This window comes from Salmo salar, chromosome 29, assembly GCF_965601325.2.
Source record: "Salmo salar chromosome 29, fSalSal1, whole genome shotgun sequence".
NCBI classification, from domain to species: Eukaryota; Metazoa; Chordata; class Actinopteri; order Salmoniformes; family Salmonidae; genus Salmo; species Salmo salar.
In genome coordinates this window covers 35,437,696-35,465,233 of record NC_138319.1, presented here as the reverse complement: position 1 = coordinate 35,465,233, position 27,538 = coordinate 35,437,696, and the positions used below count along the sequence as shown (strand labels likewise).

General features: G+C 43.6%; 1 protein-coding gene across 1 annotated transcript in view; it reads left to right on the top strand.

Annotated features, from left to right (window-relative positions):
• Positions 1-27,538, top strand: part of LOC106590637 (netrin-G1) — a 218,324-nt gene that overhangs the window by 137,841 nt on the left and 52,945 nt on the right. Inside the window, exon 3 of the mRNA XM_082970806.1 lies at positions 8,208-8,380. Coding sequence (XP_082826932.1) covers positions 8,208-8,380 — 173 coding nt within the window. The remainder of the gene's footprint in view (positions 1-8,207; positions 8,381-27,538) is intronic.

The following is a 27,538-nucleotide window of genomic DNA, read 5'->3' as shown; positions in this document are numbered from 1 at the left end:
GTAAATAATCGATAACATTTAAGACGGGGTAATCTGTTTCCAATACCGAAGAAAAATAACACGGAGCGCGAAAAAAAGACTAGGGACCTTCAGAATGACACGTACAAAGAACAGCACTACTTCTTCATTTCTCAAAAGAAAAACATCGACCAATTTCTAAAGACTGTTGACATCTAGTGGAAGCCATAGGAACTGCAACCAGGTTCCTAATAAATAGGGTTTCCTATAGAAAACAATTAGAAAATCCAATGACCTCAATTCTTTTTTTTCCCTGGATGGTTTGTCCTCGGGGTTTCGCCTGCCGAATGAGTTCTATTATACTCACATACAATATTTTAACAGTTTTAGAAACTTTAGAGTGCTTTCTATCCATATCTACCAATTATATGCATATCCTAGCTTCTGGGCCTGAGTAACAGGCATTTACTTTGGGCACGCTTTTCATCCGGACGTCAAAATACTGCCCCCTAGCCTTAAGAAGATTTATGCACGCTCAAGATTTCAATTTTTTTGTCTTATTTCTTGTTTGTTTCACAATAAAACATATTTTGCATCTTCAAAGTGGTATGCATGTTATGTAAATCAAATGATACAAACCCCCCAAAAATCTATTTTCATTCCAGGTTGTAAGGAAACAAAATATACTCCTCAAAAAAATAAAGGGAACACTTAAACAACACATCCTAGATCTGAATGAAAGAAATAATCTTATTAAATACTTTTTTCTTTACATAGTTGAATGTGCTGACAACAAAATCACACAAAAATAATCAATGGAAATCCAATTTATCAACCCATGGAGGTCTGGATTTGGAGTCACACTCAAAATGAAAGTGGAAAACCACACTACAGGCTGATCCAACTTTGATGTAATGTCCTTAAAACAAGTCAAAATGAGGCTCAGTAGTGTGTGTGGCCTCCACGGGCCTGTATGACCTCCCTACAATGCCTGGGCATGCTCCTGATGAGGTGGCAGATGGTCTCCTGAGGGATCTCCTCCTAGACCTGGACTAAAGCATCCGCCAACTCCTGGACAGTCTGTGGTGCAATGTGTCGTTGGTGGATGGAGCGAGACATGATGTCCCAGATGTGCTCAATTGGATTCAGGTCTGGGGAACGGGCGGGCCAGTCCATAGCATCAATGCCTTCCTCTTGCAGGAACTGCTGACACACTCCAGCCACATGAGGTCTAGCATTGTCTTGCATTAGGAGGAACCCAGGGCCAACCGCACCAGCATATGGTCTCACAAGGGGTCTGAGGATCTCATCTCGGTACCTAATGGCAGTCAGGCTACCTCTGGCGAGCACATGGAGGGCTGTGCGGCCCCCAAAGAAATGCCACCCCACACCATGACTGACCCACCGCCAAACAGGTCATGCTGGAGGATGTTGCAGGCAGCAGAACGTTCTCCATGGCGTCTCCAGACTCTGTCACGTCTGTCACATGTGCTCAGTGTGAACCAGCTTTCATCTGTGAAGAGCACAGGGCGCAAGTGGCGAATTTGCCAATCTTGGTGTTCTCTGGCAAATGCCAAACGTCCTGCACGGTGTTGGGCTGTAAGCACAACCCCCACCTGTGGACGTCGGCCCTCATACCATCCTCATGGAGTTTGTTTCTGACCGTTTGAGCAGACACATGCACATTTGTGGCCTGCTGGAGGTCATTTTGCAGGGCTCTGGCAGTGCTTCTCCTGCTCCTCCTTGCACAAAGGCGGAGGTAGCGGTCCTGCTGCTGGGTTGTTGCCCTCCTACGGCCTCCTCCACGTCTCCTGATGTACTGGCCTGTCTCCTGGTAGCGCCTCCATGCTCTGGACACTACGCTGACAGACACAGCAAACCTTCTTGCCACAGCTCACATTGATGTGCCATCCTTGATGAGCTGCACTACCTGAGCCACTTGTGTGGGTTGTAGACTCCGTCTCATGCTACCACTAGAGTGAAAGCACCGCCAGCATTCAAAAGTGACCAAAACATCAGCCAGGAAGCATAGGAACTGAGAAGTGGTCTGTGGTCCACACCTGCAGAACCACTCCTTTATTGGGGGTGTCTTGCTAATTGCCTATAATTTCCACCTGTTGTCTATTCCATTTGCACAACAGCATGTGAAATTTATTGTCAATCAGTGTTGCTTCCTAAGTGGACAGTTTGATTTCACAGAAGTGTGATTGACTTGGAGTTACATTGTGTTGTTTAAGTGTTCCCTTTATTTTTTTGAGCAGTGTAGGAAAAATGCCAAGGGGGAGAATACTTTCTCAAGCCACTGTAAGAAAGTGTGTGGAAGTTTGAAGTCTGAGAAACCTGAGCAAAGATTGTTCTTTGCTTTTTTTGAGCACGTTAACCTCTGTGAGCAATTTGAGCACACAGCCTCCTGGGTAATTTTATGAATACATATCCTCACGACCTCTTGCAGAGCAGCAGACAGTGGTTGACTCTCAAGACCTGCTTTAAGCAATAGCCCTTTGAAAGTACCATACGAATACAAAACACTGCCTAAACACTATGAATATTTATTTTTAGGCATAGGAACAGAACAAGACAGAGAACAAAGAGTTGGAGAGAGTGACAGAAAGAAAAAGAGAGAAAAAACTGAGAGTGCCCAAGGGAGGAGCTTTAGTGAGAGTGCCCAGGGGAGGAGCTCTTGTAAGAGTGCCCTGGGGAGGAGCTCTAGTGAGAGTGCCCAGGGGAGGAGCTTTAGTGAGAGTGCCCAGGGGACGAGCTCTAGTGAGAGTGCCCAGGGGAGGAGCTTTAGTGAGAGTGCCCAGGGAACGAGCTCTAGTGAGAGTGCCCAGGGGAGGAGCTTTAGTGAGTGTGCCCAGGGGAGGAGCTTTGACATTCAAATCTGATTAAATACACTTTACATTGGGCCTCCCTCAGCAGCTGGGCTGGGGCCAGGGTCTGATTTCCACACAACAGCGCCGACGGCCAAGAGACCCACGGGCCATGGTTCCACACACGTACACACACACACGGCTGAGAGACCCACGGGCCCACCGCCGGCCTTTTCATTAGGCAGTATAATTTCTGCCTGATGATTAAAACGTCTCCGGTGTTGAGGAGACCTGAAGGTTACACCACAAAAGGCTCTCCTCTCTGTGGACAGAGAAGAGAAAGATAGCTGTCTCATCAGAATGTTAAGTAATACAGTTTAACCAGCTCACAACCTCCCTGCATTTAACATTTTGGTTATGTATTCTGAACAAAAATATTAACGCAGCATGCAACAATTTCAAAGATTTTACTGAGTTACAGTTCATATAAGGAAATCAGTCAATTTAAATAAATTCATTAGGCCCTAGTCTATGGATTTCTCATGACTAGGCAGGGGTCCAGCGGGGGTGTCCACCCACTGGGGAGCCAGGGCCAGCCAATGAGAATGAGTTTTTACCCACAAAAAGCCTTTATTACAGACAGAAATACTCCTCTGCAACCATGACTGGATAGGGGTGCATCCTTGGGTGGGCTTTAGGCCCACCCACTCAGACGATCCTACAGGTGAAGAAGCCGGATGTGGATGTCCTGGGCTGGCGTGGTTACACGTTAGACGTACAAGGCCAGTTGGACGTACTGACAAGTTCTCTAAAACGATGTTGGAGGCAGCTTATGGTAGAGAAATTAGCATTCAATTATCTGGCAACAGCTCTGGTGGACATTCCTGCAGTCAGCATGCCAATTGCACGGTCCCTCAAAACTTGAGACATCTGTGGCAATGTGTTGTGTGACAAAACTGCACATTTTAGTGCCCAGCACAAGGTGCAGCTGTGTAATGATCATGCTATTTAATCAGCTTCTTGATTTGCCACACATGTCAGGTGGATGGATTATCTTGGCAAAGGAGAAATGCTCGCTAACAGGGATGTAAACAAATCTGTGCACAAAACTTGAAGGAACATTTCTGGGATTTTTTATTTCAGCTCATGAGACATGGGACCAACACTTTACATGTTGCGTTTATATTTTATTTCAGTGTAGCAGTCGCTCTTATCCAGGACGGGAGTCTGATCAGACAGACAGAAAGGTGTCTATTATCCATAACATCAGCTAGTTGATTCTTCAGCTTGAGAATGTCCCCCGTCGCCACCACCGTCGCCACCGCCACCTAACAGCCTTCTGGGTAATAAGAAGCAAATCAGAGAAGCCTATGGAAAATAATGACCGCAGCGTCGTTCATCACCCTGAAGCACTTTAGAGCATGGCGCACATAAATTCCTATGACACTGCCACAACGCTACAGCGCTGCACGTCCCCCCACTGATACACCACACCATAATAGGTTTAACAATGAGGGAGAAAGAGAGCGACAAACATCAAGAGAGAACCTCTTGGCCCTAATCGGTGGGTTGAAGGCCTGGAATCAGAGAATGAAGACTCAGCCATGACCAGAGAGCTCAGATCAAAAGTCGGCTGATTGGTTTAGGAGTTTTGTTCCTTACAAGTTGTCATATTTATCTGGTGGATCAGGCTAAGAGTCTTATAGCTGGTACAGTGAGCCACTGTCGAGGGTGGAGAGATAAACACTACCAGCTGTCACTAGAGTCTCTCACCACATTGTTAGTGTGGGCTGGGCTGTCGCTGGTATGCTCATTCCTCAACAACACCCTCCTTACTGCTCCCAATGGAGATGAAGTTCCCTACAGAGAGACATAGATGCTGTAAAGAACAACAACGAGGCCATGACATCATGGCAACGTCAATCCATAAATTGTTACCCTGCTCCCAATAGAAAGACATGAAGATGCAATATTTATTTTCAACTGATATGCACTCATGAGAGCAACACCAGTTCACACAGATGTAGGATCTTCATTTGAAAATAATCCTGCAGCAACAGGATGTGGATTAAAATAGATGGACATTTTTGTAGGGTTTGATACATTTATCGAGAGGGAGAAACCTTTTTAAACCTCAAATAGACTACAAGTTCTCCTGCAACACGGTGATCAAATTAAGATACTACCTTTTTACTGTATCATTAATTTTACTGTAGTATTCATTTGTTTTTAGCCTATATTCTTGGGAGGCTCTACACAGTACATTGCTGAGTAATGATATTCTTTGAGGGAGAAAAAGGCACATTATTTAGGAAGAGAGTGAAAATAAAACTGCTGTCAATTATTTTTGGAATGATGTATTCTAATATTGCTGCAAAGAGACATGGGTGGTGAGATCTGAGTGACTATGACTCTCCTCTCATCTCCAATGTAGTAATCATACTCCACAGGTGTTATTACTACCTCTAAGGGTTTAGAGCTTGAGGTAGTCACCTCATACAAGTACTTGGGATTATGGCTAGACGGTACACTGTCCTTCTCTCAGCACATACCAAAGCTGCAGGCTAAAGTTAATTCTAGACTTGGTTTCCTCTATCGTAATCACTCCTCTTTCACCCTAGCTGCCAAACTAACCCTGATTCAGGTGACCATCCTACCCATGCTAGATTACGGAGGTGTAATTTATAGATCGGTAGGTAAGGGTGCTCTCGAGCAGCTAGATGTTCTTTACAATTCGGCCATCAGATTTGCCACCAATGCTCCTAACACGGAACCCAAACCGGCTGTGCGCATGCGACATCGTGCATAAATGTATTTTGTCCCCCCACACCAAACGCGATCACGACACGCAGGTTAAAATATCAAAACAAACTCTAAACCAATTACTTTAATTTGGGGACAGGTCAAAAAGCATTAAACATTTATGGCAATTTAACTAGCTAGCTTGCACATGCTAGCTAATTTGTCCTGGGATATAAACATTGAGTTGTTATTTTACCTGAAATGCACCAGGTCTTCTACTCCGCTAATTAATCCACACATAAAACGGTCAACCGAATTGTTTCTAGTCATCTCTCCTCCTTCCTAGTCATCTCTCCTCCTTCCAGGCTTTTTCTTCTCTGGACTTTATATAGCGATTGGCAACTTTCATAAATTAGGTGCATTACCGCCACCGACCTCGTTTGTCTTTCAGTCACCCACGTGGGTATAACCAATGAGGAGATGGCACGTGGGTACCTGCTCTTATAAACCAATGAGACGATGGCACGTGGGTACTTGCTTCTATAAACCAATGAGGAGATGGGAGAGGCAGGACTTGCTGCGTGATCTGCATCACAAATAGAACTGACTTCTATTTTAGCGCTTGGCAACGCAGACGCTCGTTGGCACGGGAGAGCAGTATGGGTGCAATATTTGAATAATATAGATTTCTAAATTTATTTTTGCAATGCTCGCGCACGCGACGCGAGCGGTGTAGGCAGCCTGTTATATGACACGTCACTGCACTCTATACTCCTCTGTAAACTGGTCATCTCTGTATACCCGTTGCAAGACTCACTGGTTGATGCTTATTTATAAAACCCTCTTAGGCCTCACTCCCCCCTATCTGAGATATCTACTGCAGCCCTCATCCTCCACCTTACAACACCCGTTCTGCCAGTCACATTCTATTAAAGGTCCCCAAAGCACACACATCCCTGGGAAACTCATCTTTTCAGTTCGCTGCAGCTAGCGACTGGAACGAGCTGCAACAAACACTCAAACTGGACAGTTTTATCTCAATCTCTTCATTCAAAGACTCAATCATGGACACTCTTACTGACAGTTGTGGCTGCTTTGCATGATCTATTGTTGTCCTTTGTGCTTTTGTCTGTGCCCAGTGATGTTTGTACCATGTTTTGTGCTGCTACCATGTTGTGCTGCTGCCGTGTTGTGTTGCAACCATGTTGTTGTTATGTTGTGTTGCTACCATGATGTGTTGTCATGTGTTGCTGCCATGCTATGTTGTTATCTTAGGTCTCTCTTTATGTAGTGTTGTGTAGTCTCTCTTGTCGTGATGTGTGTTTTGTCCTATATTTATATTGTATTTGTATTTTAAATCCCAGCCCCCGTCCCCACAGGAGGGGTTTTGCCTTTTGGTAGGCTGTCATTGTAAAATAAGAATTTGTTCTTAACTCACTTGCCTAGTTAAATAAAAGGAAAAATAAATACAATTAAATAAATAAATAGGGACAAGGAGGCCTAGAGAAGCTACATTGACACCAATACATACATGATATGACACTGCACACACAGTCCCAGCAGGGGAGTAGGGTTACCTCAAACCGCCAGTACTCCCCGTCCCACCACCACCTCTATTTCTCTCTCTCCTAGGATAGATAGAGATCAGTGTGTATGCAACACAATTGCAACCCTCTTGACTCGCTGTAACAAAATCAATGCACATCGATTTTATATTTAGACAGGAAGGGATTTTTTGAGAGCTAGACATTCTTGGTGTCTGGTGCCATTGTCAGGATTAGAGATGCATACATTTTTTTGTTACAGGTTTCTATGTTCCCAGTGGTCACTGACTATTGACTATTATTACTGTATGTCGTAGTACTGTTATATAACAGTTGTAGTAGGGTGGAAAGGAAAGTTCAACATGTTTATTGGAATGACTGACTTTCAGAGCACGTTTCTCTTTTAAAGGCTGTGTTTTATTTCAATGTTTTAACAAACATGTACCAGCTGTCCTGCTCCTTCACACTTTCTAAACAGCTGACATTATCTACAAACTCCGAGAAAGAGATGGAGAGACACCTACTGCCTTTCGTGAGGCAGCAACTCTCGTTTCCCTCCCCCTGGGACGACTATTCCACTCTGCTTGTTTCATTTAGTCTGGTTCTCCCTCTCTCTCTCTCTCTCTCTCTCTCTCTCTCTCTCTCTCTCTCTCTCTCTCTCTCTCTCTCTCTCTCTCTCTCTCTCTCTCTCTCTCTCTCTCTCTCTCTCTCTCTCTCTCTCTCTCTCTCTCTCTCTCTCTCTCTCTCTCTCTCTCTCTCTCTCTCTCGTTCTCTCGTTTAAATAAATGTGACCTTACTACAATTACACTTCCTCTAGTGTGACAATTATAAATAAGTTATCTTGTATGGCAGAAAAAAGCAGAGGGACAATAATGATGCAGGCAGTTTTGTGGAAATCCTGTTAGAAAGTTGTTCTCCAGACGCTGAGAATACCTATGTCTCTGTTTCTGTGTTGACCGTGTTCTTCTCAAGGCCACTCTGCCCTTCAACTGCAAAAATACTTCATCTGACTATTTTTGTCTTCCCTTTCTCCCTCTTCATTTCTTTCACTCCCACATGTAAGATCTGAGATTGAAAAAGGTAAAATTCCACCAGCGTTGATTTTTTTTCGTTCTTCTCTTCTCTTCTGTTCTTTTTTCCCTTCCTTTGACAGGTGCAAGTGTAACCTTCATGCCAACAGTTGCGTGTTTGACAAAGAGAAGCTAAATTGTGAGTGTGAGCACAACACCACGGGACCGGACTGTGGCCGCTGTAAGAGGAACTACCAGGGACGGACGTGGAGCGCAGGATCCTATCTTCCAATCCCCAAGGGCACGGCAAATACCTGTGAGTAGCCAACACACACACGTGTATACACACACATACACACACAGCAATACACAAACATGAACAGATATATTCACACATGCACAGATGCAGATAGATGTGATATCTTGTGAACACATACAGTACCTACACACACATGCACGCGCACACACAAATGCACAATATCTTTCCCACAAATTCACACACCTCATGGTGAACTGTACCAGTTTGACACATACAATGCAGCGGGATCTCTCTCTCTTTCTCTCTCTAACCAGCTGGTTCTCCTCTAACCCTGGTCTCTTAACCAGCTGGTCTTCCTCTAACCCACCTAACCAGTTGGTCCTCCTCTAACCCTAGTCTCCTAACCAGCTGGTCCTCCTCTAACCCTAGTCTCCTAACTAGCTGGTCCTTCTCTAACCCTAGTCTCCTAACTAGCTGGTCCTTCTCTAACCCTAGTCTCCTAACCAGCTGGTTCTCCTCTAACCCTAGTCTCCTAACCAGCTGGTCCTCCTCTAACCCTAGTCTCCTAACCAGCTGGTTCTCCTCTAACCCTAGTCTCCTAACCAGCTGGTTCTCCTCTAACCCTAGTCTCCTAACCAGCTGGTCCTCCTCTAACCCTAGTCTCCTAACCAGCTGGTTCTCCTCTAACCCTAGTCTCCTAACCAGCTGGTCCTCCTCTAACCCTAGTCTCCTAACCAGCTGGTCCTCCTCTAACCCTAGTCTCCTAACCAGCTGGTCCTCCTCTAACCCTAGTCTCTTAACCAGCTGGTTCTCCTCTAACCCTAGTCTCCTAACCAGCTGGTCCTCCTCTAACCCTAGTCTCCATCTCATCTCTTCATTCTGTTATTTCCAATCCGTGGCCCCAATAATGGGAAATTGTGCAGTCAGGTTTCCAGTCAGTAACAGTGTATGTTAAGTCAGTCTTTCATGCATTTGTATTTGTACACTGCTTTTTGACAACAGAAAATGTCTTTCCATTGTTCTTAACAGGTCACATATGATCTGAGGGCCAGAGGGGTCGGTAGCCTTTACAGACGTGCTGCAATCCAGTGTGTGTGTGTGTGTGTGTGTGTGTGTGTGTGTGTGTGTGTGCGTGCTCACGCTCTTTTAGAATAGTCCAGATGGTGGCAGCTGCTTACTTCTGTACCGCCCTCTTGGGGTTGTGGCGGTCATTACATTTTGTCAGCTGGTTATTGTAATGCAAAGACTGCCGGTCTCTCGGTAATTGACCATCAATTAACATAAACACGTTTAGCATCTCCAGTCCTCCAAGCATACAAGCTGCATACAAGCTGCTAATGCACGCCTTTGGAACATTACATTGTAGTATACACCATCACAATAAATCCATTTATTTTAGTCAGGTCTAAAGAAACATTATGATATGAAGAAAATGTATTTCAGAAGAAAAGATTATGAGTTGGTCCACTGTATGTTATCTGGCTATGTTCCACGCCATAGGCTGAAGACGTGTTCATTTAGCAGACTAGATACTGTATGTTATCTGGTTATTCTCTATGATATAGACTGTAGGCTTGTTCATTTATCAGACTAGATACTGTATGTTATCTGGCTATGATATAGACTGTAGACTTGTTCATTTATCAGACTAGATACTGTATGTTATCTGGCTATGATATAGACTGTAGACTTGTTCATTTATCAGACTAGATACTGTATGTTATCTGGCTATGATATAGACTGTAGACTTGTTCATTTATCAGACTAGATACTGTATGTTATCTGGCTATGATATAGACTGTAGACTTGTTCATTTATCAGACTAGATACTGTATGTTATCTGGCTATGATATAGACTGTAGACTTGTTCATTTATCAGACTAGATACTGTATGTTATCTGGTTATTCTCTATGATATAGACTGTAGACTTGTTCATTTATCAGACTAGATACTGTATGTTATCTGGCTATGCTCCACGCCATAAGCTGAAGACTTGTTCATTTAGCTGACAAGATATGCTTTCAGTCCTGTGTCATTATTTTATTTATATGATTTTATATTAATAATAATATAAATGAACTTAGCTGAATAAAATAGAAAGGATATGTTTCCAATTCCGGAGCGAGTCTGCATACGAAGTGGCTATACTGCAGCCCATATATGTTTAAATTGTATCTAAAGTTGCCAAATAACGCTAAATCTAGCACATAGGACCTGTTTCAAATGATCACTTTTACACTACATGCATGCATGCATGATGCGACTGTAGGCTATAAAAGCTTGCGCTCTGTTCTTCACCTCAGGCTGCACAGCTATTCTCTCATCAAGTGGTCGTATTTTCACCCATCGGACTATTCTCAATTTAATCTCGTATTTTTCAATAAGTAACATTTGTTTCGATTGAGAATGGTCCATTATCAAATGGGCAGGAACCGGGGGAAGGGGAAAAATACACATCATCCCTATGCACTGTAAAAGTGAATGGAGACCGGGCGCTTTCCGGCCAGTCCGTTTTTCAATGATACTTCGGTTTTATAGTGGAATATGAACAGTTGAGAAACAAATATAAAACTTATTTCACTCCACTGTTTGAGTAGCATGCTTTCGCTGCACGAAAGGTGATATTCCGCCAAAACTCTGTATGCCATGGGCTCTCCGACCCTGTTCCTGTAGCTACCCAGTGGTTAATTTGGGAAACCAAGTGAAATCTGTTCGGAAACATCGATAGTAACATGTTTTCAACTGTTGACAAGCCCCTCTACACACTCCAGAAAGGAATAAAGGAGAGAGAGGAGGAGATGGAAACACACGGTGGTGAGTACCAGGCCATTAGGACCTGATGGAGGGACAATAGAGCCCTGAGTACCAGGCCATTAGGACCTGATGGAGGGACAATAGAGCCCTGAGTACCAGGCCATTAGAACCTGATGGAGGGACAATAGAGCTCTGTGTACCAGGCCATTAGGACCTGATGGAGGGACAATAGAGACCTCAGTACCAGGCCATTAGGACCTGATGGAGGGACAATAGAGCTCTGTGTACCAGGCCATTAGGACCTGATGGAGGGACAATAGACCACTGAGTACCAGGCCATTAGGACCTGATGGAGGGACAATAGACCACTGAGGACCAGGCCACGCTTGCGTCCCACCTACGTAACAGCCACTGCCAGCCTGTGGCGCGATTTTCAAAACCTTAAAAATCATATTACTTCAATTTCTCAAACATATGACTATTTTACAGCCATTTAAAGACAAGACTCTCGTTAATCTAACCACACTGTCCGATTTCAAAAAGGCTTTACAACGAAAGCAAAACATTAGATTATGTCAGCAGAGTACCAAGCCAGAAATAATCAGACACCCATTTTTCAAGCCAGCATATAATGTCACCAAAACCCAGAAGACAGCTAAATGCAGCACTCACCTTTGATGATCTTCATCAGATGACAACCCTAGGACATCATGTTATACAATACATGCATGTTTTGTTCAATCAAGTTCATATTTATATCAAAAACCAGCTTTTTACATTAGCATGTGACGTTCAGAACTAGCATACCCCCCGCAAACTTCCGGGGAATTCGCTAACATTTTACTAAATTACTCACGATAAACGTTCACAAAAAGCATAACAATTATTTTAAGAATTATAGATACAGACCTCCTCTATGCACTCGATATGTCCGATTTTAAAATAGCTTTTTGGTGAAAGCACATTTTGCAATATTCTAAGTACATAGCCCAGGCATCACGGGCTCGCTATTTAGACACCCGGCAAGTTTAGCACTCACCATAATCATATTTACTATTATAAAAGTTTGATTACCTTTTGTTGTCTTCTTCAGAATGCACACCCAGGACTGCTACTTCAATAACAAATGTTGGTTTGGTCCAAAATCATCCATCGTTATATCCGAATAGCGGCGTTTTGTTCGTGCGTTCCAGACACTATCCGAAATGGTAAAGAAGTGTCGCGCGCATGGCGCAATTCGTGACAATAAAATTCTAAATATTCCATTACCGTACTTCGAAGCATGTCAACCGCTGTTTAAAATCAATTTTTACGCCATTTTTCTCGTAGAAAAGCGATAATATTCCGACAGGGAATCTCCTTTTCGGCAAACAGAGGAAAAAATCACAAAGGCGGGGGCGGTCGGGTCACGCGCATAAGCCCAGAGTCCCTTGATCGGCCACTTGAGAAAGGCGATAATGTGTTTCAGCCTGGGGCTGGAATGACGACATTCTGTTTTTTCCCGGGCTCTGAGCGCCTATGGACGACGTGGGAAGTGTCACGTTAGAGCAGAGATCCTTAGTAAAAGATAGAGATGGAAAAGAAGTTCAAGAAATGGTCAGACAGGCCACTTCCTGTAAAGGAATCTCTCAGGTTTTGACCTGCCATTTGAGTTCTGTTATACTCACAGACACCATTCAAACAGTTTTAGAAACTTTAGGGTGTTTTCTATCCATATGTAATAAGTATATGCATATTCTAGTTACTGGGTAGGAGTGGTAACCAGATTAAATCGGGTATGTTTTTTATCCAGCCGTGTCAATACTGCCCCCTAGCCCTAATTATATGAGCTTTAACTCAGTAAAATCGTACTTTTATATTTATGTTCAGTATAGTTTCAGGCGTTTACTACTACGTTAGAGTACATTTGCCTTAATGCAGTGGTCACCAACCTTTTCTGAGTCAAGATCACTTTCTGAATCAAAATGCAAGCGGAGATCTACCTCTAAGCTGAGTGAGCATAATAATTCGCTTGTTTTATTTTACTGGAATGATGGCCTTCATCTGATGGTCAGTCCGAACATGAACTTACTCATAAATACAGCAGCTGTCTGCTGAATTCGTTGAGTCCTTCTCTAGTCATGGTTTTAAAAGTTTTGAAAACCTCAGTGTCAATTTTGCTGTGCGCTCAAGGCTTCTTTTTGAAGTTTACTGTGCCGACATGGTGATCTGAGGTATCTGATTGGCCAGTGGTTTGCCTGTAGGTGCACTTGATTTGTTCTACCTTCAGACACATGAAATGGTTCAAAATGGGAACACTTTGCCTTTCCTGGTCTAGGGCTACTGAATCAAGTGCACCTACCACCAACAGCACGAAATGAATAAAACAAATAGGAACGCAAGGCGAGAGATGAGTTTTAAGAGGGTTAGAAAAATGGCCATTCCAAGATCTGAGATTGACAGCACATTATTTAAAAAGTACACACACACACAGACAGACAGACAGACAGACAGACAGACAGACAGACAGACAGACACACACACACACACACACGTCGCACACTCTCCTTGACCCTCATGATGAAAGACAGTCGTACAGTAAAATGCATTACTATATTTGGGTTTGATAAAAATCCATAATGCAATAAACAGACCCCTCCCCCTGTAATACAGAAATAGACCCCTCCCCCTGTAATAAATAGACCCCTCCCCCTGTAATACAGAAATAGACCCCTCCCCCATAATACAGAAATAGACCCCTCCCCCTGTAATACAGAAATAGACCCCTCCCCCATAATACAGAAATAGACCCTCCCCCTGTAATACAGAAATAGACCCCTCCCCCTATAATACAGAAATAGACCCCTTCCCCTGTAATACAGAAATAGACCCCTCCCCCTGGGAATAAAGAAATAGATCCCTCCCCCATAATACAGAAATAGACCCCTCCCCCTGGGAATAAAGAAATAGACCCCTCCCCCATAATACAGAAATAGACCCCTCCCCCATAATACAGAAATAGACACCTCCCCCTGTAATACAAAAATAGACCCCTCCCCCTGTAATACAGAAATAGACCCCTCCCCCATAATACAGAAATAGACCCCTCCCCCTATAATACAGAAATAGACCCCTCCCCCTGTAATAAAGAAATAGACCCCTCCCCCTGTAATACAGAAATAGACCCCTCCCCCTGTAATACAGAAACAAACCCCTCCCCCTATAATACAGAAATAGACCCCTCCCCCTGTAATAAAGAAATAGACCCCCCCTCCTGGGAATAAAGAAATAGACCCCTCCCCCGTAATACAGAAATAGACCCCTCCCCCATAATACAGAAATAGACCCCTCCCCCTGTAATACAGAAATAGACCCCTCCCCCTGTAATACAGAAATAGACCCCTCCCCCATAATACAGAAATAGACCCCTCCCCCATAATACAGAAATAGACCCCTCCCCCTGTAATACAGAAATAGACCCCTCCCCCTGTAATACAGAAATAGACCCCTCCCCCTGTAATACAGAAATAGACCCCTCCCCCTGTAATACAGAAATAGACCCCTCCCCCTGTAATACAGAAATAGACCCCTCCCCCTGTAATACAGAAATAGACCCCTCCCCCTGTAATACAGAAATAGACCCCTCCCCTGGAATAAAGAAATAGACCCCTCCCCTGGAATAAAGAAATAGACCCCTCCTCCTGGGAACAAAGAAATAGACCCCTCCCCCTGTAATACAGAAATAGACCCCTCCCCCTGTAATACAGAAATAGACCCCTCCCCTGGAATAAAGAAAATGCTGACATAAAAAGCTCTTTATGCTGTTCGTAATTTCAAAAGTAATCACTGACAATTTCACAACTCTCTTTACATTTTCCCTCAACCCATTGAGCATATGGCTGTCCTACAGAGACAAATTAGTGAAAATCAATAATGTTATTAAGATTTAATTTATTTTTATGACACACATCAATGTGTCTAAGGCAGTAATGAGATCGATGAATCATCTTAGAGAGGACGGTTTATACGGTAAGTGATTCTAGACATAGAAATACAGTTGAAGTCGGAAGTTTACATACACCTTAGCCAAATACATTTAAACTCAGTTTTTCATAATTCCTGACATTTAATCCTCAAAAAAAATCCCTGTCTTAGGTCAGTTAGGATCACCACTTTATTTTAAGAATGTGAAATGTCAGAATAATAGTATAGAGAAGGATTTATTTCAGCTTTTATTTCTTTATCACATTCCCAGTGGGCCAGAAGTTTACATACACTCAATTAGTATTTGGTAGCATTGCCTTTAAATTGTTTAACTTGGGTCAAACGTTTAGGGTAGCCTTCCACAAGCTTACCAAAATAAGTTTGGTGAATTTTGGCCCCTTCCTCCTGACAGAGCTGGTGTAACTGAGTCAGGTTTGTAGGCCTCCTTGCTCGCACACACTTTTTCAGTTCTGCCCACAAATTTTCTATAGGATTGAGGTCAGGGCTTTGTGATGGCCACTCCAATAGCTTGACTTTGTTGTCCTTATGCCATTTTGCCACAACTTTGGATATGCTTGGGGTCATTGTCCATTTGGAAGACCCATTTGCGACCAAGCTTTAACTTCCTGACTGATGCCTTGAGATATTGCTTCAATATATCCACATAATTGTCTTTCCTCATGATGCCATCTATTTTGTGAAGTGCACCAGTCCCTCCTGCAGCAAAGCACCCCCACAACATGATGTTGCCACCCCCGTGCTTCACGGTTAGGATGGTGTTCTTTGGCTTGCAAGCCTCCCCCTTTTTCCTCTATTTCTGTATTACAGGTGTCCTAACCGACTTGCCAAAACTATAGTTTGTTAACAAGAAATTTGTGGAGTGGTTGAAAAACGAGTTTTAATGACTCCAACCTAAGTGTATGTAAACTGTAGATGGTCCAAAACACTTCTTAACTGCTTCTACCCCCAAGCCATATGTCACGTCTTGACCAGTAATAGGCGTTATTTGTTATTATAGTTTGGTCAGGACGTGGCAGGGGGTGTTTGTTTCATGTGGTTTGGTCTATGTATTTAGGTAGAGGGGTGTTTGGTTTATATGGTCCGGGGTTTGGTAGTCTATGTTCTATGTTAGTATATTTTATATGTTCTATCTAGTCTTTTGTATTTCTATGTGTAGTTAATTGGGGTTGGACCTTCAATTGGAGGCAGCTGGTTATTGTTGCCTCTGATTGAGGGTCCTATAATTAGGAGTTTGTTTTTCATGTTTTTTTTGTGGGAGATTGTGCTTGTTTAGCTGTGTGCCTGACAAGACTGTCCAGTTTGTTTGTGTTTTGTAGAAGTTTATTGTGTTTTCCTTCTTCACCAAATAAAAAGAAGATGAGTATATATTTTCCCGCTGCGTCTTGGTCTTTACCCTACGACACCCGTGACACCATAAGACTCCTGAACAGCTTCTACCCCAAGCCAGAAGACTCCTGAACAGCTTCTACCCCCAAGCCAGAAGACTCCTGAACAGATTCTACCCCCAAGCCATAAGACTCCTGGACAGCTTCTACCCCCAAGCCATAAGACTCCTGGACAGCTTCTACCCCCAAGCCAGAAGACTCCTGGACAGCTTCTACCCCCAAGCCAGAAGACTCCTGGACAGCTTCTACCCCCAAGCCAGAAGACTCCTGGACAGCTTCTACCCCCAAGCCAGAAGACTCCTGGACAGCTTCTACCCCCAAGCCATAAGACTCCTGGACAGCTTCTACCCCCAAGCCATAAGACTCCTGGACAGCTTCTACCCCCAAGCCAGAAGACTCCTGGACAGCTTCTACCCCCAAGCCAGAAGACTCCTGGACAGCTTCTACCCCCAAGCCAGAAGACTCCTGGACAGCTTCTACCCCCAAGCCAGAAGACTCCTGGACAGCTTCTACCCCCAAGCCAGAAGACTCCTGGACAGCTTCTACCCCCAAGCCAGAAGACTCCTGGACAGCTTCTACCCCCAAGCCAGAAGACTCCTGGACAGCTTCTACCCCAAGCTAGAAGACTCCTGGACAGCTTCTACCCCCAAGCCATAAGACTCCTGGACAGCTTCTATCCCCAAGCCAGAAGACTCCTGGACAGCTTCTACCCCCAAGCCATAAGACTCCTGGACAGCTTCTACCCCCAAGCCATAAGACTCCTGGACAGCTTCTACCCCCAAGCCATAAGACTCCTGGACAGCTTCTACCCCCAAGCCAGAAGACTCCTGGACAGCTTCTACCCCCAAGCCATAAGACTCCTGGACAGCTTCTACCCCCAAGCCATAAGACTCCTGGACAGCTTCTACCCCCAAGCCAGAAGACTCCTGGACAGCTTCTACCCCCAAGCCATAAGACTCCTGGACAGCTTCTACCCCCAAGCCAGAAGACTCCTGGACAGCTTCTACCCCCAAGCCATAAGACTCCTGGACAGCTTCTACCCCCAAGCCATAAGACTCCTGAACAGCTAATCAAATGTCTACCCCTTGAATTATTTGTTACTTTATTTTATATTTTTTACTTATGTATTTTTTACTTAAAACTTATTTTTCTTAAAACTGCATTGTTGGTTAAGTTATTGTAAGTAAGCATTTCACGATAAACAGTTAAAAGAGGGGCCTAAAGCGTTCTGCAGGTCATCCAAGCTGGAGGACCAAAGAGAGGAGTGGGAGGAGAAGAGGACAGGTACTCAAAGAGGAGTACCGTAAAAAAACACAAGGATGCGAGAAGGAAGCTGAAAACCTCCCAAAGAAACTGACACACAAGAATCCACAAGACATGTTGTATTCGGCACATGTGGCAAATACAATTTGATTTTATTCTATATACAGTATCAAATCTACTGAGTCAAAGAGGAAGAGAAGAGAAGCTTGTTTTGTCTGATGGAGTGAATGAGGGAAAGTGATGGAGAAAGGAAGGGACGGGTGAGATGGAAGGATGGAAGTGGGCATCACTGTCACGGATAACTCTGCCTTTCTGGGCCTCGGAATGTTCCCCCTCTCTCTTTTTCTCTCGGTCTCTCTCTCTCTCTCTCTCACTCTCTCTTCCTCTCACCCCTCTTTTCGTGTGTGTGAGTGAAGAGAGAAGGAGAGGGATCAGTTGGAGAATTATCCATGGCAGTTCATTCTACTAGGCCAAGGGGTTGTAGGGAGAAAATTGAGCATAGTGGTGAAGTGGATCTCAAGCCTTTCTTACACAAATGGAGGAAACTAGACACTAGAACTGAAAGGGCTAGCGCAGTGAACTGTGAACACTGCTCTGAAGGCAGCTTAACGTGTGTACAACTAGCTTTCTGAGGCATGAAATAGTATAGCCAGTAAAATGTTCAACTTTCCACTCGTCTAAACATTGTTAGATGTATGGTTTTAAATGGGATTATGTTATGTTGAACCAATGTCAGTAAAACATCCGTCTGAGTGTTCAAGTGTGCAGATCCATCCACAGAGAACGATGAGGAGATCACTGTTGTCATGGATACAATTCAGGTCTCAAGTAGACTGCCTCTTGATAGCTGTACCATACACTATCGATGTTATATTGTTACTGTAAACACTATCAATGTTATATTGTTACTGTAAACACTATCTGTTATATTATTACTGTAAACACTATCAATGTTATATTCTTACTGTATATACACTAACTATGGTATGTTGCTGTATACACTATCAATGTTATATTCTTATTGTAAACACTAATGCTATGTTCTTACTGTATACACTATCAATGGTATGTTCTTACTGTATACACTAGCAATGTTATGTTCTTACTGTATACACTATCAATGTTATGTTCTTACTGTAAACACTATCAATGTTATGTTGCTGTATACACTATCAATGTTATATTCTTAATGTAAACACTAATGTTATAGTCTTACTGTAAACACTATCAATGTTATGTTCTTACTGTAAACAATATCAATGTTATATTTTTACTGTATGTACACTCTCAATGTTACCTTCTTACTATAAACACTATCAATGTTATATTCTTATTGCAAACAATAATGTTATAGTCTTACTGTATATTCACAATCAATGTTATATTCTTACTGTAAACACTATCAATGTTATGTTCTTACTGTAAACACTACCAATGTTATGTTCCTACTGTATAAACTACCAATGTTATGTTCTTACTGTAAACGCTGTCAATGTTATATTCTCACTAAACACTAACAATGTTCTATTGTTACTGTATATACACTATCAGTGTTGTATTCTTACTGTAAACACTATCAATGTGTTTTTACTGTAAACACTCAATGTTATGTTCTTACTGTAAATTCTATCAATGTTATATTGTTACTTACAATGTTATATTCTTACTGTAAACACTATCAATGTTATATTGTTATTTATACACTCAATGTTGTATTCTTACTGTATACACTATCAATGTTATCTTCTTACTGTGAACACTACCCATGTTAGTGTTGCTGGATACGTACAATCAATGTCATAGTGTTACTGTACACCTGTGGTCACCAACCTTTTCTGAGTCAAAATGCAAGCCGAGATCTACCGCTCAAATTTAAATGTCATATTTACATAAGTATTCAGACCCTTCACTCAGTACTTTGTTGAAAAACCTTTGGCAGCGATTACAGCATTGAGTCTTCTTGGGTTTGACGCTACAAGCTTGGCACACCTGTATTTGGGGAGATTCTCCAATTATTTTCTGCAGATCATCTCAAGCTCTGCCCGGTTGGATGCGGAGTGTTGCTGCACAGCTATTTTCAGGTCTCTCCAGAGAAGCCACTCCTGCATTGTCTTGGCTGTGTGCTTAGGGTCATTGTCCTGTTGGAAGGTGAACCTTCGCCCCGGTCTGAGGTTCTGAGCGCTCTGGAACAGGTTTTCATCAAGGATATCTCTGTACATCTTTGCCTCGATCCTGACTAGTCTCCCAGTCCCTGCTGCTGATAATGTTTGCCACCACCATGCTTCACCGTAGGGATGGTGCCAGGAGTCCTCCAGATGTGACGCTTGGCATTCAGGCCAAAGAGTTCAATCTTGGTTACATCAGACCAGGAAATCTTGTTTCTCATGGTCTGAGAGTCTTTAGGTGCCTTTTGGCAAACTCCAAGTAGGCTGTCATGTGCCTTTTACATAGGAGTGGCTTCCGTCTGGCCACTCTACCATAAACACCTGATTGGTGGAGTGCTGCAGAGATGGTTGTCCTTCTGGAAGGTTCTCCCATCTCCACAGAGGAACTCGAGCTCTGTCAATGTGACCATTGGGTTCTCGGTCACCTCCCTGACCAAGGCCCTTCTCCCTCGATTACTCAGTTTGGCCAGGTGGCCAGCTCTAGGAAGAGTCTTGATTGTTCCAAACTTCTTCCATTTAAGAATGACGGAGGCTACTGTGTTCTTGTGAACCTTCAATGATGCAGACAGCTTTTAATATCCTTCCCCAGATCTTTGCCTCGACACAATCCTGTCTCGGAGCTCTACAGACAATTCTTTCATGGCTTGATTTTTGCTCTGACATGCACTGTCAACTGTGGGACATTATATTGACAGGTATGTGCTTTTCCAAATAACGTCCAATCATTTGAATTTTAAACTATCAAACTAAAGAAAGTCACACACTCCATGTATAAACTCCCAGTAATTTAATGGGTATTTACCAAAGTTTTGCCATCACTGTGCCTTCCTCAGGGTAATGTCATGAATACTTGAACCAGGTTATGTAGACAAACAGTGCAATTAGTGCAACCAATGACAATAGTGAGGGGTGTGTCATAATGATTAAGTCAATTAAAATGAATTAGTGAAACTTCAAGAAAACTAGAACACACCTGCACATCGTCACTAAGTGAGTATGTTCTGAAACATTGTTCCCCCTGCTGCTATTGGACCAGGTCTCTCTTGGAAAAAGATGTTATCTCAATGAGAAAAACCTGTATAAATAAAAAGGTTAAAAAAATGAGAAGAAAGAAAGAAACATTTGAAATGGAGTTATGCCACGCGGACTACGTTCGCAAAAAGAGCCTTCACTTGGCCAACGCAGTGACGAGTTTTGTGAACGATGGTGTGCTATACTAAATGTTAATTAGACCTGACGACTCTGATCATTGAACAACTTAGAAAGGATGTTACCGAGATCGCAACCTCAGTTGAACATTCACTGCAAGCTCTACGAGACGAGTTTAATGACCCTATCAAACTGGATGATCTCATTAAGAGTAACGCTGACCTTCAGACTAAGATTACGACCGAACTGAAGGAGAGGAAAATCAAGAAGTATAAACGCAATTTGGAAAGGAAGAACAACGGAATAATATATCTCTGTCGAAACCCCCCCAAAAAACGGAAGAGACAAGCCGATGACAGACGCAGAGTTCCTCTATCAGACCAACTATCCACAGACGGCGCTAACTCTGGCTCCTCCACCAACGGTGAGCGTTGTTTCAACAACAGAGGGCGGGGACACCGGGGACAACGTCGAGGCCAACACCCCCAGCACGTAAGAGGGTTCGGCGCATACGTCGGGGGAAGAAGAAATCCACTACCACCCCGCGACACCTATCAATTGAGACCCAGGACGGGCCCCCAGGACGGGCCCCCAGTCCAACAGGAGCTAAACGTCTTCAAATTATCAAGACAGACCCCAACATCAGCTCACCTCAGTGTTCCCAATAAGGTTGTATCATTTGTACCCACTGCATACATTAATGACTTAGACATCCAGATCTATTAAACATTTTCCATAATCTGAGATTGCGTGAGTTCTTTGATAAGAGTTGAAACATGACTCCATTTGAAATGTCATCCTCAGTGAAATGTAAACATAGGTCTACCACGCTAATCAATCGACTTACCTGTCCTACCGTGAGTCAAGGAGGAGATGGAGCCATTAACCCAGCTGAGGTATCTGAGAACTCTGAGAGAACTACATTAAGAGCAAAAAGTTCATTTGTACCTCCCCCCCAAACGCAATGTGTCCATAGATACCTTCTGTAGGATTGTTGAAAAGGATGTAGGTGACTTACTGAAAGACGAACAGAAACACAAATCCTATGATAACTTGAGTAGAGACGAGAGAATGGCTCTTAAGGACTTAAAGTCAGATCGTTTGATTATCACAAAGAAATGTGACAATGGAGGAGGAATTTGTATACAAAACAAATGTGACTATCTGAATGAATCTAAAGGTGACTTCTATCGCAAACTGAATTGTGACCCTGCCCTGGAATCCCAGCATGATATCTTATCCACAGTGGAAAGCTGTTTGGAATCAGGACAAATCACCAAAAAATAAGTTGAATTTCTATGTGTGAAATGTCCCAAGATAGCCAATTTTCTATACAGTCGCTAAATTACACTAACAAGTGTCTCCTCCCCCAGGTAGACCCATTGTAGCAGCAATCGACTCTGTGACATCCAACATTTCTACATTTGTGGATTACCACATTTAAACCGATGGTTGAGAATCTCCCATCTTATGTCAAAGACACTAGTCACATGATCTCATTGATAGAGGGCTTAGGAAGGATACCAGAGGGCACCCTGCTGGCCACTTTTGATGTGGAGAGCTTGTACACTAACATCCCACACACTGGAGGCTTGCAGGCGCTGCAACACTTCCTTCAGCAGAGAGACTCTACCATTGCTCCATCCAATGATTGCGTCTTACAACTTACTGAACTGGTATTATCCAATAACTACTTTGTCTTTGAGTCTGACTTTTTCCTTCGAATTCGTGGTGTAGCAATGGGCTCCCCCTTTTCCCCCAACTATGCAAACCTGTATGTGGGACAATTTGAAGAAGCACTCGTTTTTTTCTAAAATACTCCCATGGAAGAGATACATAGACGATGCCTTTGTGCTTTGGGAAGGAAGTCAGCAGGAACTAAATTAATTCCAAACTCTCAAATTCACCATGCAGACTGATGAGAGAAAAATAAACTACCTGGAGTTATGGATTATCAAATAGAATGATGCATTACACACAGACTTATACACAAAGCCCACAGACCGCAATGCCCTGCTATGTGCGGATAGTATCCATCCCCTTCCCCTCAAGAATGGTCTAGCAAATAGCCAGTTATGCAGGGTTAAACGAATCTGTGGCAACAGACAGATTTTGACACAATGCTAAAAAAAATGACAGAGAAATTCAAAATGAGAGGCTACAAGGACAAAACTCTTGATGCTGCAATGATGAAAATATCTCAAAAACATTTTGACATTTTTGACATTTTAGTCATTTAGCAGACGCTCTTATCCAGAGCGACTTACAGTAGTGAATGCATACATTTCATACAATTTCATACATTTTTTTTTTCTGTGCTGGCCCCCTGTGGGAATCGAACCCACAACCCTGGCGTTGCAAACACCATGCTCTACCAACTGAGCTACAGGGAATGCCCTGTTCCAACAGAGGAACTACAACTCAACCAAAGAAGAAAAACAACGTAACCGTCTTTTGCATTAAGTACACCAAGGGCTCGGAGAAAATGAAAGCAATCCTGAAAAAGCACTGGCATATTCTGCAATCAGACAAAAACATTTTTTTTAAATCGCACACCTCTTTAAGGAACCCCCGCTGGTGGTCTGTAAGCATGGTCACAATATTGGAGATAGCTTGGTGAGATCTGACCTTCCCCCTGAGCCCACACAGACACTCTTGACACCCATTCGAAATGGGAACTACACATGTGTCTCATGCACACAGTGCAATAGCACTATAAAATGGAAACAGGATGCACCTGAGCTCAACTTCGATTCTCATAGCAAAGGGTCTGAATACTTATGTAAATAAGATATACCTGTTTTATATTTGTAATACATTTGCAAACATTTCTAAACTGTTTTCGTTTTGTCTAGGATCTAGGATCAACTTCCCCTCTCCCAATCCTAACCTTAACCATTGGTTAGGGGAAATGCTAAACTGACTCAATATCAGCATCTAGGGACAACTTTACCCTATTCTATACAATGGGCTCTGTTGAGGAGAAACAGTACAGTTCTAACAGATCGTGTGCACGTGTTATAATAGAACTAACCAGCTGTTATCCGAACCAGGTGATAGTCACAGAACCCAGCCATGTAGAGGAGCTGTTGTCTGTATCTGAACCAGGTGATAGTGACAGAACCCAGCCATGTAGACGAGCTGTTGTCTGTATCTGAACCAGGTGATAGTCACAGAACCCAGTTATGTAGACCAGCTGTTGTCTGTATCTGAACCAGGTGATAGTCACAGAACCCAGCCATGTAGACCAGCTGTTGTCTGTATCTGAACCAGGTGACCAGATAATTAGAAACTTGCTGGATTCTGCAACTCACAACTTGAAATATTTTCTGTTTCTAAACAGCACATTAGAACCAAGTGTCACAGCATTGTTTTCCATCCTTGAGTCCAAATGTGTTGTTCAGCATGATGACAATAAGAGAGTAAGAAACACACACACCTCCCTCATTTGAGTGTATATTTATATAGAACTCTGGCAAAACAAGTCAACTACAGCACAGAAGGAAATGAGAAGGAATATTCTCACACAGTCGGATATATATCCCACTTCAACAGATCAACAGTGACTAGAACATAATACAACACTTACTGCCTGACAGTATATATTTCCTACAGCCTGCCGTAGTCTGGCCTTGTTTAAGCAGCCAGACCAGCCTGGTCCTGAGCCCTAGCTGCTATAATGAAGGGTGTCTGCAGCAGCGTCTCTGGAGTGGTACCATGGATACTGTAATTAGTCATATCTAAAGGCCTAGGTGGCCATCGTGTCTGCACAGAGAGAGGCAGAGAGGAGCTGTCTGCTCCATGTATCCTTCTCTCCTTCTCCCATACCTTTCTCCTTCCCTCCCTCCTTCTCCCATACCTTTCTCCTTCCCTCCCTCCTTGTCCCATACCTCCCTCCCTCCTTCCTTACCTCCCTCCCTCCTTCTCCCATACTGCCCTCCTTCCCTCCCTCCTTCTCCCATACCTAACTCCCTCCTTCCCTCCCTCCTTCTCCCATACTGCCCTCTTTCCCTCCCTCCTTCTCCCATATTCCTCCCTCCCTCCTTCCTTCCCTCCCTCCCTCCTTCTGCCATACTGCCCTCCTTCCCTCCCTCCTTCTCCCATACCTAACTCCCTCCTTCCCTCCCTCCTTCTCCCATACCTCCCTCCCTCCTTCCCTCCTTCTCCCATACTGCCCTCCTTCCCTCCCTCCTTCTCCAATACCTAACTCCCTCCTTCCCTCCCTCCTCCCATACCTCCCTTCATCTCCCATACCTGCCTCCTTCTCTCCCTCCTTCTCACATACCTCCCTCCTTCCCTCATACCTCCCTCCTTCCTTTCCCCACTACCTCCCTACCTCCTCCCACTTTCAAAATATACAAAACCCTTCCTCCTCATTCCCCTCTTTCCTCTCTTTCTTACGTGTTGTTTATGCTCTTATTCTATTTACATTTACATTACATTTAAGTCATTTAGCAGACGCTCTTATCCAGAGCGACTTACAAAATGGTGCATTCACCTTATGATATCCAGTGGAACAACCACTTTACAATAGTGCATCTAAATCTTTTAAGGGGGAGGGGGGGGGGGAGGGGTTCCGGGTTAGAAGGATTACTTTATCCTATCCTAGGTATTCCTTAAAGAGGTGGGGTTTCAGGTGTCTCCGGAAGGTGGTGATTGACTCCGCTGTCCTGGCGTCGAGAGGGAGCTTGTTCCACCATTGGGGTGCCAGAGCAGCGAACAGTTTTGACTGGGCTGAGCGGGAACTGTAGGGGGGCCAGCAGGCCAGTGGTGGATGAACGCAGTGCCCTTGTTTGGGTGTAGGGCCTGATCAGAGCCTGAAGGTATGGAGGTGCCGTTCCCTTCACAGCTCCGTAGGCAATCACATATTTCATATTTCCTCTGCTATTCTCACTCTGCTGATCATGTATTATCATTTCATTCTCTCTCTTTCTCTCTCTCACACTCTCTTTCTCTCTATCGCTTTCTCTCTCTATCTGCCCTCCTTCTCTTTGTCTCTCTTTGTCTCTCTCTCTCTTTGTCTCTCTCTCTCTCTTTGTCTCTCTGTCTCACTCTCTCAAATTCAAATTCAAGCCGCATTATTGGCATGAAAATATTGGCAAAGCAACAATGTATACAATATACATTGTAATAAAGAATAACAAATAATTATATTAAATCTCTCTCTCTTTCTCACCCTCTCACCTCTCTCTGTCTCACCCTCTCACCTCTCTTCTGTCTCTCTCACCCACTCACTCACTCACTCACTCACTCACTCAGTCTCTCACTCACTCAGTCTCTCACTCACTCAGTCTCTCTCTCTCACTCAGTCTCTCTCTGCTCTCCCTCTCTCTCTATTTCTCTCTCTGCTTGCTTTCTCTCTCTGCTCTCTCTCTGCTCTCTCTCTCACTCTGCTTTCTTCTCTATCTGCTCTCTTCTCTATCTGCATTCTCTCAACCTCTCTTTCTCTCTTGCTTCCTCTGCGGCCTCCTCACACTCTCTCTTTCCCTTCCTCTCTCATTACCTCCATTCTTGCTCTTTGTCTTTAGTTTTTGTTTTATGCTGGTTCTTCCCCCCTGAGACCCGGCTTGTTTACTTTGCCTTTCCGACAGCTGCGACGGTAATCTTACTTTCAAATATTAGTTTCTTCCGTCTCAGGATTCCATCTCCGTGTGCCTCATTCCCAGAATCTAAACTGTGCCTCCGAACTTGGCACACAGATACTTTAACACATGCCACCTTCAATACAGATCTATCCTCATTTTCCCCCACAAGACATTTAGATGGAGGCGGTTGAGTGTTGAAAGTGTTCAGGCTGGGGGCAGGTTGTAATTTGGCTCCAGAGGAATTCAATCAAATTGCGTATAGTGCTTTTTCCATGGCATGGATCGGCAAACTTCCCTCCTTCCAAAACCGGTGCCTGTCACCACCGTACCGCCCGTGCGGGAGAGACAGAGAGGGGGATGATGATGGATTGCTGTGAAACGATGGCAGCCAGAGAAAGTAATTACCAACTTTGCCTTCAGAGTAAGTGTAGAAGATAAGCTGTTTTGAATGGTCCAGGTGGACACTGGAACAAACAGTTGAGACGTGGTGAAGGTCAGGATGGAGTACTGTTGGAAGGAAGAACACAATGAGGCTCGCAGGCGTTCTACACTGAACAAAAATATAAACAGGCATTCTTCTAGCATTCTACTTCAATGATACAAACAGGCATCCTACTCCAATCACACAAACAGGCATTCTACTCCAATTACACAAACAGGCATTCTACTAGCATTTTACTTCAATGACAGAAACAGGCATTCTCCTCCAAGGACACAAACAGGCATTCTACGAGCATTCTACTCCAATGACACAAACAGACATTCTACTCCAATGACCCAAACAGGTATTCTACTAGCAATCTACTTCAATGACACAAACAGGCATTCTACTAGGATTCTACTCCAATGACACAAACAGGCATTCACCTAGCATTCTACTCCAATGACACAAACAGGCATTCTTCTAGCATTCTACTCCAATGACACAA